We start from the raw sequence: 14596 nt of genomic DNA, 5'->3' as shown, positions 1-14596 counted from the left end.
GAGCCTCTTGGCAGAATCAATACAACTATAGGACTTTTTGTTTTAATTTTGTTTCTCCCAAATGGTTACAGTAAATGGAACCTCCCTGTCTTAGTAAAAGTTGTGACCAAATCCCTCTAGTAAAAGTCTAAAAATTCATTTCCTCATAGGTTCCAGGGCCAAATAACTGATTATTACAAACTACAAATTAGCCCAACCCAAATTCAGTCACATGTTCATTTAAATTAACTTATACTAAGTCTTTACATCCAGTTTCTAGAAACTGTATCTTAAAACAAAAAAACTGAACACTCAGCTTAAACAAAAGACAGGAATTCTCAGGTCAGGATTAACTATGAACATGAGTCAATTAAATTCATATTTGAGAAAAACTGTATCGGCCGGGCGCAGTGGCTCAAGCCTGTAATCCCAGCACTTTGGGAGGCCGAGACGGGCAGATCACGAGGTCAGGAGATCGAGACCATCCTGGCTAACATGGTGAAACCCCGTCTCTACTAAAAATACAAAAACTAGCCGGGCGAGGTGGCGGGCGCCTGTAGTCCCAGCTGCTCGGGAGGCTGAAGCAGGAGAATGGCGTGAACCCGGGAAGCGGAGCTTGCAGTGAGCTGAGATCCGGCCACTGCACTCCAGCCTGGGCGACAGAGCGAGACTCCATCTCAAAAAAAAAAAAAAAAGAGAGAGAGAGAAAAAAACTGTATCAATTAAATAACACTAACCATACTTATCACTATAATCTCTACAGTGGAACCATGGAAGTAAAGGATAAGTAGAATTGGAAAATTGCAGCAGCAGGTGGGTTGACTAAGAGGTTAGAGGAGGATAGAAGATATTAGCAATACTTTTAAAATTATCAGTCAGGCTGGGTACAGTGGCTCACACCTGTAATCTCAGTACTTTGGGAGGCCAAGGCGGGCATATCACCTGAGGTCAGGAGTTCGAGACCAGCCTGGCCAACATGGCAAAACCCCATCTCTACTAAAAATACAAAAATTACCCAGGCGTGGTGGCGCACACCTGTAGTCCCAGCTACTCGGGAGGCTGAGGCAGGAGAATCACTTGAACCTGGAAGGTGGAGGTTGCAGTGAGCCGAGATCATGTCACTGCACTCCAGCCTGGGCAACAGAGCAAGACTCTGTCTCAAAAAAAAAAAAAAAAAAAATTATTAGTTAACTTCCCATATCCATCCTTTTTTTTTTTTTTTTTTTTTTGAGATAGTCTCTTGCTCTGTAGCCCAGGCTGGAGTGCAGTGGCACAATCCTGGCTCACCGTAGCCTCCACCTCCCGGGTTCAAGTGATTCTCCTACCTTAGCCTCCCAAGCAGCTGGGATTACAGGCACGTGCTACCACACCCAGCTAGTTTTGTATTTTTAGTAAAGACAGGGTTTCACCACGTTGGCCAGGCTGGTCTCAAACTCCTGGCCTCAAGTGATCCACCCTCCTCGGCCTCCCAAAGTGCTGGATTACAGGCATGAGCCACCGCACCTAGCCAATATCTATCCATATTCTTATCTCAACCCATATTCTTCCATGTGAAAGTTGGCCCAAGTCTAACTTGTTCTCTATACTCCTATTTTAGCCACTTCAACTGGCTTTGTAAGGTTCAAAAATGGGTTTCATTTCTACTTAAAGAATATTTTAGCTCGAGAAAGAAAACATCCAGGTTTAGTCAGAGTCATAATAAGTAAACATTTTGCTTACTTTTTTATTTGTTCTAACTTGTCCTCTTCTGCCTTAATATAATCTTTCAAGGAAGTCACCAGATCTTTCTCAGTATGAATCAAATCAGTCATCTGACCTAGTAGAAGGGGAAGAAGGTTATCAAATACTCATATCCTTAACAGGTATGTTAAGAATAAGAATGATTAAGACTGTTTCATTCTATGAGACAATTTAACTGGCATGAATCAGATATGCTGGAGACGATCTTTTCTTCCTTTTTTACCAGATAAACCAAAATAAAGCCAAAAACTTCTAATCAAGAGTTCCAGTTCTGATTTTCAAGCCACTTAATTTTGCAAGCTTTAGACTGTGCTAGCAAATTGTCTTTACATCTACAAATGTATTTTTAAATTGCAAATCAACACTACTTTCCAAAAATTAATGTTTCTTCACCTTTACTTCTTTATTTCTCGAACCCTTTACCTTTGTTTTTGAGACTAATTAGAATTAAATTTTTATTTAATAAATAAAAGCCACACTAAAAAAGCTTCAAATAATCTGTTTATGTATAACAGGATGCAAGAACCCATCATTTTATATACTGGAATCAAGAGTCATAAGTATATACTTATGGGCCAGGCGTGGCGGCTCACGCCTGTTGTAATCCCAGCACTTTGGAGGCCCAGCCAGGAGAATTCCTTGAGACCAGGAGTTGAAGACCAGTCTGGCCAACATGGGAAGACCCTGTCTCTATTCAAAATAATAATGATAAAATATTTTTTAAGTTATAATACAAAAAATACTGGTGTTCACAGTAGATTCTTAAGTGGAAAAAGCAGATTAGATACATATGCAGTATATTACTTGTATATCTGTGCATTAAGAATAAGTATATGCATTAAATTATTTTAACCTGAATATGTATCATTTTTATAATTAAAAAATTAAAGAAAATATCAAATTATTTTAAAAGGACCTTTTAAAGGGGCAGCAAATAAACCTATACTCTGGGAAAACACTGTGTTTGTTTTTGCTGATTTTAAAACACTAAAAAATGGAAATTAAAAAATGCAAAACCAAAAAAAATCAACAAGTAGTAAGACTTACCAATTGAAGTAAAAAAGCCTGGATGAGCCAAAGACTGGGGAAGCAGAATTCCTATAATTAATATATACCAGATCATCTTGGAAGACTTAATTTTACAGGATCACACACCTACAACAGAAATAGAGAAATGCAGCCATTACTTAAAAAATACAAAAGGAGGGAAGGAAAAGTTCCTTATCTATTATTTCTATGAAAAAGTAAAAGATTCCAAGGTTGCCCATAAAATTGATGTTATTATCTATTGTGTAATAATTTAATAATAGCTACTATCTTGTTTTTCATATAATTAGAGTACTGCCATGACATTTCTTTTTTGTGGTTTTATTCTGTTTCTTTTTTTTCTTTTTTTTTGAGATAGAGTCTCTGTCGCCCAGGCTGGAGTCCAGTGGTGCGATCTTGGCTCACTGCAACCTCCGCCTCCCAGGTTCAAGCAATTCTTATGCCTCAGCCTCCCAAGTAGTTGGGACCAAAGGTGTGTGCCACCATACCTCGCTAACTTTTTGTCTTTTTAGCAGAGACAAGGTTTTGCTATGTTGGCCAGGTTGGTCTTGAACTCCTAGCCTCAAGTGATACACTCGCCTCAGCCTCCCAAAGCGCTAGGATTATAAGCATGAGCCACTGCACCCATATTAGAAAAGAATGTATGTTTGTTATCACCTGATAATTTGTGCTTAAAAATTCATGCTGAGTTTGTTCTCCTTAGTCACTATTACAATTAGAGTAAATGAATAGCAGGTGGCTTTTTTGTATAGCCTGAAAAATAAGTTTTCTCTGTGATTTGGACCTATCCCATGAATTTTCCATAAAAATATACCAACTTATCTATTTAAATATTAAATATTACCAATACATTTTCAAAATGTTAGACTATATTTTAAAGGAAAAAGATGTCAGAGCGGATTAATCCTTAAAATTCCTAATTTGTTTCATCTTTTTCATATATATATATATATATATATATATATATATATATGTATTTTTTAGACAGTCTCAAACTCCTGACCTCAGGTGATCCGCCCGCCTTGTCCTCCCAAAGTTTTGGGTGGATAGGCTGGTGCGTGAGCCATAGCACCCAGCCCATCTTTTTCCTATAACTTAACTTTTTAGAATAAATTCAATCAAAAGTTGTAGATTTGGGGGCAATAAAATGTTCTAAAATTGACTGGCCAGGCACAGTGGCAGGTGCCTGAAGTCCCAGCTACTTGGGAGACTGAGGCAGGAGGATCACTTGAACCCAGGAGTACAAAGCCAGCTTGGGCAAGATAGTAGGACCCCATCTCTAAAAAACAAATGAATAAATGAAATAAAATTGACTGTGGTGACTGACTGATGGTGGAATGACTCTGTGAAAGTACTAAAAACCATTGAATCATGAATACTAAATGGGTGAATTATAAGGTATATGAATTATATTGCAATGACACTGTTCTCTTGGTTTGGTTTTTTAAGAGACAGGGGTCTTGCTACATTGTCCAAGTTGAACTCAAACTCCTGGGCTCAAATGATCCTCCCACCTCAGCCTCCTGAGTAGCTGGAAATACAGGTCTGCACCACTGTGCATGTCTTTTTTTTTTTTAAAGTTATAGAGAATCCAAAATGAATAAATAGCCATGTCCATTTAAACAAGTATTTTCTCTCAAAGGACCCAGACTTTAGTTTTGTTTCTCTTATCAACTGTGTTCTATGTAAAAAAAACAAAAACAAAAACAAAAAAAACTTAGCCTAAGACATCTCTGTGGCCTCTATTCTTTCTTTTTTAAAACCTGGCAGCAAAGCCCATTTGTGTTTTTGCTCTATATCCATGGTAGCACTATCTTTTCTAGTGAGGATTCTTCACGGCAAATGAGGATATAAACTAACCAACAGAAAGGCTTTACCTCACTTTCCCAGATGCCCTGCTAGCACTCTTCTCTTCACCTTCTCCCCTACAAACATGAACTTTGTCTTTCTTATTACTTTACAGGAGAGTAAGTTACCATTACAATATAGTTTGCTCCAGTAACAGGCTCCCATTGGTTAAACTGACTTGTCAACCTGTTCCTCTTTGTGCAGGCCCCTCTGACTCGTCTTCCTATGTGACATGAGCTAAACCAAAAGGCTCAAGTTCAAACTGAAAGCTCCCCATTCTACAAGAGCTAAAAAATAACCCCACTGTCCCCCTAACTTGAATCTCAATAAAAACAGATCACCACAAAAATTGGAAGTACTCCTTAGTCTCCTCCCTCGAGTTTGCGGCAAACTTCCAGATATTTCCAGAACCACAAAGTAATGAAATACACTGCTCTTTTGGCTACGTTACAGTGATTTGGGGAAGGCTTCTAGAATGTAGCAGATGTAGACACTTCCTATCCTGGGCTCCTGCCAAAGCACAAGGCTTTTTGAAAAGCCTGAGCTGTCTGAAGAGTCTAGAATTTTCCATTTAAACAGATTTTTATTCTAATTTTCTTCATGGATAAATGCTATTTGCAGAAAATACAAATGTTTTCACTGTACTAACAGAAGGCTAATCACAAATGTTATCTAAACTTTTAACTCTGATAAGAGAGTTTAGATTTGTCAGAAAACAGGTTATTTTGCCATTGTTAAAATATATTGTCACTAAAGTTTTTTGTCATCTCCCATTGTCCTTAAATCTCACAAGGAATTAAAAACCATTAGCCTACAGAAATAACTAAAAATAACCAGCTTAAGATAGTATTTTTCTTCACATAGCATGAAAATATTTTAAGAATGACAGAGCCTATGTAAAAATTCAAAACAATCATAGAAAGAATAAGTATCTTTACCGTACATCATGTTTCAAAATAAATTCTAGATGGATTACATAGTTATAATCAACAAAACAAAGTAAAACAAACAGCAACAACAGAATAGTTATCAGATCTCTAAAAGCAGAGAATTTCTAAACTTAAAAATAAGAAAATGCCTGGGCACAGTGGTTCACACCTGTAATCCCTGTACTTTGGGAGGCCAAAGCAAGAGGATCGCTTGAGCTCAGGAGTTTGAGACCAGACTGGGCAACATAGCAAGACCTCATCTCTACAAAAAAAAAAAAAAAAAAAAAATCAAAAAATTAGCTGGGCATGGTGGCATACACCTGTGGTCCCAGCTACTTGGGAGGCTGACGCAGGAGGATCACTTGAGACCAGGAGGTTGAGGCTGCAGTGAGCCATGATCTTGTCACTGCTCTCCAGCCTGGACAACAAAGTGAGACCTCATCTCAGGAAAAAAAAAAAAAGAGAGAGAGAAAGAAAACAACCTATCAAAAGCCAGATGGAATTTGAATACACAAAATAAGCTTATGTGTGGGAAAAAAAAAAAAAAAAACACTTTAAAACTCAAACTAGAAAATCATTTAAAGAAAATAGAGCACTTTTAAGGAGCTCATACAAATCAATAAGAAAACCACTAAGATGTTAATAGACAAGTGGATAAAGAACTTGGAACTCACAAAAAGGAAAAGTTGTTAGCTCAACAAAAAATGCTCAAACTTATTAGTAATTAATGACATAAAATAAGACACCATTTTTGCCCATCAAGTGAACAATTAACAAGCAAAATTATTTAATGTTGTTATATGCCAAGAAACTTAAAATGAACACATCCTTTAACTTGTAGAGTTAAATGAAAAAACAAGATTTAAAAATTATCATACAACCCTGGTGGAATCTATACTGACTAAGATTATGTTTTCATTACCACAACACAAAGTTATAAATTAACACTGGTCAAAACAAAGAAAAAATTAACATCATAATATGGTCATAACTATGCAAGAACATATGCAGAGGAAATTCACCAAAGTGTAATTGTCTCTGGTTAGCAAAACAGTAGATAATTTTCTTTTTTTTTTTTTTTTGAGACAAGAGTCTCATTCTGTTGCCCAGGCTGGAGTGTAGTAGCGCAGTCTACTCACTCTGGCTCACTGCCACCTCTGTGTCCCGGGTTAAAGCGATTCTCCTGCTTCAGCCTCCCAAGTAGCTGGGATTATAGGCATCTGCCAACACGCCCGGCTAATTTTTGTATTTTTAGTACAGACGGGGTTTTGCCATGTTGGCCAGGCTGGTCTCGAACTCCTGACCTCACGTGATCTGCCCGCCTCAGCCTCCCAAAGTGCTGGGATTACAGGCATGAGCCACCACGCCCAGCTGATAATTTTCTTTTATATCTCTGTATTTTCCAGACCTCCTGTGATACATTTTTATAGTAACACAAAAATTAACTTCGTACAAAATAATAAACCTAAAGCATTAACTCTTATATTAAGATACCCTAAACCTTTTAAGAAGTAGTTAATTACTCTCTAACAAAAGAGTAACTAACAAATAATATAAGATTTTGAGCATATTCCACTTTCTAGTTCTATAAGCCTCTACATTTCACTTTCTTTTTCAAAGATACTTAAGCCTAAACTGGGTGCAGTGGCTCATGCCTGTAATCCCAACATATTGGGAGGCTAAGGCGGGAGGATCACTGGAGGCCAGGAGTTTGAAACCAGCCTGGGCAACACAAGGAAACCCCAATTCTATTAAAAAAAATTTTTTTAAATAGCCAGGTGTGGTGGTAGTCCCAGCTACTCAGTAGGTTGAGGCTGGAGGATCACTTGAGCCTGGGAGGTAGAGGCTGCAGTGGGCCATGAATGGGCTACTGCACTCTAGCCTGGGTGACAGAGACTCTGTACCCATAAAAATAACAGCAAGGACAGGTGTGGTGGCTCACGCCTGTAATCCTAGCACTTTGGGAGGCCAAGGTGGATGGATCACCTGAGATGAGGAGTTCAAGGACTAGCCTGGCCAACATGGTCCCCGTCTCTACCAAAAATACAAAAATTAGCCGGGTGTGGTGGCAGGCGCCCATAATCCCAGCTACTCAGGAGGCTGAGGCAGGAGAATCACTTGAACCCAGGAGGCAGAGGTTGCAGTGAGCCGAGATCACGCCACTGTACTCCAGCCTGGGTGACAGAGCGAGACTCCGTCTCAAAAAAAAAAAAAAAAAAAAAAAAAAGTATTGTTTGTACAATATGCATTTTAGATTTCTTAAACTTAAATATAAATTATTAAGTGAAGTAAGGCAAACAATTCCAAATTCAGCAGTTTTCATGAAACTTCATTCAAGACTAATTGTGTTGTTTCGGAGACAGGGTCTGGCTCTGTTGCCCAGTCTGGAGTGCAGTGGAGCAATCACAGTTCACTGCAGCCTTGACCTCCAGGGCTCAAGTGATCCTTCCACCTCAGCTTCCTGAGTGGCTTGGACTACAGGCTTGTGCCACCATGACCGGTCAATTTTTTAAATTTTCTTTTATTTCTTGTAGAGTTGGGATCTCCTTATGTTGCCCAGGCTGGTCTCCAACTCCTGGACTCAAGCAGTCTTCCCACCTGAGCCTCCCAATGTGCTGGGATTACAGGTATAAGCCACCGTGCCCAACCCAAGAATGAATTTTATACAGCAGTTATACTACTTGAAAAATGATTATTTGAGGGTAAAAACTGGCATTCTCTTTAGAAAATGACCGTTATATACAAAGAATAACCAATCACAGGAAAAAATTTTAAAAAGTTCATTTGCAAAAGCAACACTTAATTACCTGGGAATAAACAAGAAAACTTTAAATTTGCCCTAAAATTAACACATTAAGACCATTTTGAAGTTTAAGACAATAAACTGGCCAGGCTTGGTGGTTCATGCCACCGAGGTGTATGTAATCCCAGCACTTTGGGAGGCCAAGATGGAAGGATCACTTGAGTTCAAGAGTTCAAGACCAGCCTTGGCAACATGGTGAAACTCAATCTTTACAAAAAAATACAAATATCAGCCAGGCATGGTGGCATGCTCCTGCAGTCCCAGCAACTCAGGAGGCTGAGGTGGAAGGATTGCTTGAGCCCAGGAGGCAGAGGGTACTATAAGCCATGATTGTGCCACTGCACTCCAGTCTGGGCGACAGAGTGAGTCCATCTCATTAAAAAAAAGAAATTATCTTCATAACTTTGGATTAGGCAATTAATCATAACGCTTAGGCAACAGTTTCTTAGATATGACACCTAAAGCACAAGAAGCCAAAGAAATAAACAAATTGAACTTTGCCAAAATCTAAAACTGCTGTGCTTCAAGAAAGTGAAGACAACATAAAAAAGTATTTGCAAATCACATTTCCGATAGTATCAGGTTTAGTATCCAAATATATAAAGAACTCAGAACTCAATAATTTTTTTTTTTTTGAGACAAGAGTTTTGCTCTTGTTGCCCAGGCTGGAGTGCAATGGCACAATCTCAGCTCACTGCAACTTCCACCTCCTGGGTTCAAGCAATTCTCCTGCCTCAGCCTCCCGAGTAGCTGGGATTACAGGCACAAGCCACCACACCTGGCTAATTTTGTATTTTTAGTAGAGACGGGGTTTCTCCATGTTGGTCGGGCTGGTCTTGAACTCCCGACCTCAGGTGATCTGCCCGCCTTGGCCTCCCAAAGTGCTGGGATTACAGTTGTGAGCCACCGCACCCGGCCAGTAATTTTTTTTAATGGGCAAAAGATTTGAATAGACATTTCTCCAAAGAGGCAAGTACATGAGAAGATGTTCAACATCATTCATCACTATGAAAATGCAAATCAATTCCACAATGAGATACCACTTCACTGCCACTTTGATAGCTACAGTAAAAAATGACTAGTGGGTACAGTGGCATACACCTATAGTTCCATCTACTTGGGAGACTGAGGCAGGAGGATCACTGGAGTCTAGGAGTTTGAGCATATAAGTGCACTATGATTGCACCTGAGAATGGCCACTGTACTCCAACCTGGGCAACACAGTGAGACTTCATCTCTTTAAAACAAAAAGTGACACACAATTACAAGTATTGACAAGGACAGGGAGAAACTGGAACTCTGATACATTGCTGGTAGAAATGTAAAATGAGGCAGTTGGTCTGGAAAACAGTTTAGTTCCTCAAAAAAGCTAAACAGAGTAACCATATGGCCCAGCTATTTCACTCATAGGTCTATACCCAAAAGAAATGAGAACACATGTCCACACAAAAACTTGTGCATGAATGTTCATGGCAGCAGCATTATTCATAATAGCCAAAAGGGTGGAAATAACCTAAATATCCATTAGTGGGTAAACAAAGTGTGGTTCTATCCATACAATGGAATATTATTTGGCTATAAACGGAAATGAAGTACTGATATATGTTATAACACAAATGAAACTTGAAAACATTAAGTAAAATAATCTCTAGAGACAAAAAGTAGATTAGTGGTTGCCCAGGGCTAGGCAAGGGACAATCGGAGTGACTGCTACTGGGTCTGGGGTTTCTTTTTGGAGTGAAATAAATGTTTTAAAATTGATTGTTGTGGTAACACAACTGTGAATATATTAAAAGTCACTGAAATGCATACTTCAAAGGGAAAATTGTATGGTACAAGAATTATTACTCAATAAAGCTGTTTTTAAAAAATTAAAAAGAAAACAGGCTAGGAGCGGTGGCTCATGCCTGTAATCCTGGCACTCTGGGAGGCCGAGGCAGGCAGATCACTTGAGGTCAGGAGTTCAAGACCAACCTGGCCAACATGGTGAAACCCCATCTCTACTAAAAATACAAAAATTAGCCAGGCGTGGTGGCATGTGCCTGTAAATCCCAGCTAATTGGGAGGCTGAGGCAGGAGAACTGCTTGAACCCAGGAGGCGGAGGTTGCAGTGAGCCGATATTGTGTCACTGCACTCCAGCCTGGGCAAGAGAGTGAGACTCCATCTCAAAAAAAAAAAGGAAGTCAACCTAAGTTCTCATTTCACTTGGGTAAATACCTAGGAGTGGGAATGTTGGGTCATATTACAAGTGTATATTTACCTTCATAAAAAACTGCCAAACATTTCTCCACAGTAGCTATACAATTTGCCCTCCCAACAGCAAAGGAAGAAAGTTTCCATTGCTCCACATTCTTACCAGCATTTTGTATTGCCGTTTTTCCTTACTTTCTCTTAATATCTTAATTTTCACAATAGGCATATAGTGGTATCTCATTATGGGTTTAATTTGCAATTCCACATTACTAATGATGTTTAATGCCTTTTTTTTGATTTTTGAGACAGAGTCTCACTCTGTCACCCAAGCTGGAATGCAGTGGCACAACCTTGTCTCACTGCAACCTCCGCCTCCTGGGTTCAAGTGATTCTCATGTCTCAGTCTCCCAGGTAGCTGGGATTACAGGCACGTGCCACCACATCTAATTTAATCTTGTACTTTAGTAGAGACAGGGTTTCGCTATGTTGGCCGGGCTGGTCTTGAACTCCTAACCTCAGGTGATCCGCCCACCTCAGCCTCCCAAAGTTCTGGGAATACAGGCATGAGCCACCATGTCCGGCCTATGTTTAACACCTTTTGGGGTGTTTATCTGCTGTTCATACACCTTCCTGCATAGTGTCAACTCAAATCTTTTGCTCTTTTAAATTAAGTTGTTTACTTACTGAATTTTTTTTAATAGAGATGGGGTCTCACTGTGTTGCCCAGGCTGGTCTCAAACTCCTGGACTTTCAAGCAATTCTCCAGTCTTGGCCTCCCAAAGTTCTGAGATTACAGAAGTGAGCCACCATGCCCAGCTTTGAGTTCCTTATACAGTCTATTTTTGGTCAAATATGTGATGGGGAATATTTTCTCCTAGTCTGTGAAGTCTTTTTATTCTCTCAACAGAGTGTTTAGAAGAACAGAAGTTCTTAATTTTGATGAAGTCTAATTTATCAGTTCGCTCATTTATGAATCATGTTCTCGGTATCATGTTCAAGAAATCTCCGCCTGACCCACGGTCAAAAAGTTTTGTCCGGCCGGGCACGGTGGCTCATGCCTGTAATCCCAGCACTTTGGGAGGCCAAGGCGGGCGGATCACGAGGTCAGGAGATCGAGACCATCCTGGCTAACACAGTGAAACCCCGTCTCTACTAAAAATACAAAAAATTAGCCGGGCGTGGTGGCGGATGCCTGCAGTCCCAGCTACTCGGGAGGCTGAGGCAGGAGAATGGTGTGAGCCTGGGAGGCAGAGTTTGCAGTAAGCCAAGATCCTGCCACTGCACTCCAGCCTGGACGACAGAGCAAGACTCTGTCTCAAAAATATATATATATATTTTTTTTTCCTATGTTTTCTTTCAAATATTTTATAGCCGTACATTTTACTTCACAATCTATGAACCTTTTAAAATAGAAATGGGTCTCACTCTATTGCCAAGGCTAGTCTCAAACTCCTGTGCTCAAGCAATCCTCCTGCCTCAACCTCCCAAAATGCTGGGATTACAAATGTGAGCGACCAGACCCAGCCTATGAACCATTTTGAACTAATTTTTGCATAGAGTGTGAAGTACAGATTGAGGCTCTAATAAAGAAAAAGATTTCATTTTGATGTTTGAGTGCGGATTGCTTTTAAGTCCCACACCTCTCTCCCTTTTGTCCCACATCTGGGTAAGTCTGTAAGAAAGCCCAGGTATTCCCTCCCTTGGTATTGGTGTGAAGTTGAAACCATGTAAATACCACACATAGGAACCATCAAACAATTTCCACCTTTTGGTCACAATGAAAACCAAAGCCACCCACCCTGTTTCACTTTTGCTTCATTCTGGACTAAACCTAAGTCCCTGACCTTGAGGAATCCTTTTGCTGTTTACTGTGTAAGTAAACTTTATTTCATATCCATTGGTGGATTCATGTCATTTGTCCCCATATTCATATAAATTCCTGGGCAAGGGACTGCCCAGTGTCCAACAGTGGATACTTGGTGTCCAAATAAAACAAAGATTCTTTTTTTTCTTTGCATATGAATATTCAACTGTTCCATACTATCCTCTACTGAATTGCCCTTACACTGTTTCAAAATGAACTGACAATTTTTGTGTGACTCAATTCTCTATTTTGTTCAATTGATCCGTATGTCTATCTTTTCTCCAATGATAGTTCTCGGCTATTCATTCTTGGGTTTTACTGAAGTTCCAAAAATCAAAGAACTTTGATTCCTGTAATGGAAATATCTGGAGAAACTTGTGTTTAACTGACTCTGCAGAGATGAAGGCCAAATTCTCATATGTACCTATAGCATTACTCAAATACTATTCTTAGTACAAAAAAGTTAAATATATTCTTATCTCTGAATATGAGCTATTCAGACCAAGGCCACTCAGGTCAAAGTAAAATACTCAAAAGCTAGCTTTAGCAGTCCCTTTCCTCCTAACAAATGGATTATTGCTCTGAGGCCCAGGTATACTCAGCTTCATCCCTCCCAAGGCTATTCTGCCAAAATTCCACTTTTATTTACCCCAGTCTACCCCTTCTCTTTCTAGCCTTCAGTTCTCTCTCTATTCTAATGCCAGATCCAAATTTCTCAAGTTAAGGTAAAGACAGACAAAATAAGACCATATATACTACAATAGGGATAAATGAATTAGTGGTTGTAGAGGATGTGAATCTAGATATGCATTGCCATTCAGTGCTACAGATTTAATATCTAGTAAAATGTTAGCCACATGATGATACATCATGTACTTTTTATGACCTACTTCTCCTATGAAACAGTTCTCATCATTCTTGATTCTCCTACAGTCTACTGGGCATATTGTAAATGCCTTTTTTTTTTTTTAAAGAGACAGGGTCTTGCGCCATTACCAGGCTAGAGTGCAATGGTGCTATCATAGCTCACTGCAGCTTCCAACTCTTGGGCTCATGCGATCCTCCCACCTCAGTCTCCCAAGTAGTTACACTACAGATGTCTGCAACCTCATGCCCCATTAATTAAAAAAAATTATTTTTGTAGAGAGATGGGGTCTCACTATGCTGACCAGGCTGGTCTTGAACTCCTGGCCTCAAGTGATCCTCCTGCCTCAGCCTTCCAAAGTGCTGGGATTACAGGCATTAGCCACCATGCCTGAGCAACATAGTAAGACCCTGTCTCTAAAAAAAAATTTAAATATAAATTTAAAAATTAAAAAATTGGTTCAAGTTTACTGCAGTTATACAGGTTGATAAAATAAACCACTAAATTACAGTCCTCTCTTTGCACTACTTATAATGGAGAAACAGCTCAAGTGTCCAACAAGAGAGTAAGGATGACCAGGCATGGTGGCTCACGCCTATAATCCCAACACTTTGTGGGGCAGATGGGAGAATCACTTGAGGCCAGGAGTTCAAGACTAGCCTGGTCAACAGAGCAAGATCCCATCTCTACAAAAAATTAAAAAATTAGCTAGGCATGGTGGTGTGCACCTGTACCCCGAGCTACACCTGGAGGCTGAGGCAGAAGAAGGATTGCTTGAGCCCAGGAGTTCAAGGCTGCAGTGAGCTATGATCACGCCACTGCACTCCATCCTGGGCAACAGAGCAAGATCCTCTCTCTTTAAAAAAAAAAAAAAAAAAAAGAAAGGTTGAGTGTACTAATTCCACATAATATTACTATTTAAGAAAGAAATGAATAAACAAAATATGGACACATTTTTATGAAACACTAAACATGAGGAAGAGGAAGTCCCAATATAGTCCCCATTCACTAATGACAACTAGGTAAGAAGTCTGAATCTCTATAATGTATTTTTAGCAAATATCAAACCAAATATACTAACAGTCATACTGATCATCCAAAGGAAGACAAGGAAAAAGAATGTTTTTCATCACACAGAGTTTAAAAACTGCTGAAGTAACCTAAATGAGAGTCCTTTTGAATTGCCGAAGCTTTTGTTTAGGTACAATACTTATTCAGCTAGAGAAAAACTAATGACAGGGCAGCTTCATAAATACAAATAAATTTTGTTGAATAGAAACACAAAGCTTTGGCCAGGCACGGTGGCGTGATCACACCTGTAATCCCA

General features: G+C 39.5%; 1 protein-coding gene across 9 annotated transcripts in view; it reads right to left on the bottom strand.

Moving 5' to 3' along the window:
• Positions 1-14596, bottom strand: part of P4HA1 (prolyl 4-hydroxylase subunit alpha 1) — an 86828-nt gene that overhangs the window by 68990 nt on the left and 3242 nt on the right. For 7 of the 9 annotated variants that reach the window (XR_012417814.1, XR_012417815.1, XR_012417817.1 and 4 more), the window contains exons 2-3: positions 2767-2874; positions 1699-1795 (exon numbers count right to left, since the gene is read on the bottom strand). Coding sequence is in view for 2 of the 9 variants with exons in the window: in XM_005565535.5 (XP_005565592.1) it covers positions 1699-1795; positions 2767-2842 (173 nt within the window). In the remaining 7 variants the exon portion in view is untranslated. The remainder of the gene's footprint in view (positions 1-1698; positions 1796-2766; positions 2875-14596) is intronic. The other 2 variants (XM_074001841.1, XM_045362049.3) reach the window with 1 other exon arrangement.

This window comes from Macaca fascicularis, chromosome 9 (assembly GCF_037993035.2).
Source record: "Macaca fascicularis isolate 582-1 chromosome 9, T2T-MFA8v1.1".
In the NCBI taxonomy this organism is placed as follows: Eukaryota; Metazoa; Chordata; class Mammalia; order Primates; family Cercopithecidae; genus Macaca; species Macaca fascicularis.
Note: the sequence above shows the minus strand (reverse complement) of the source record. Positions and strands in the feature narration are given on the sequence as shown.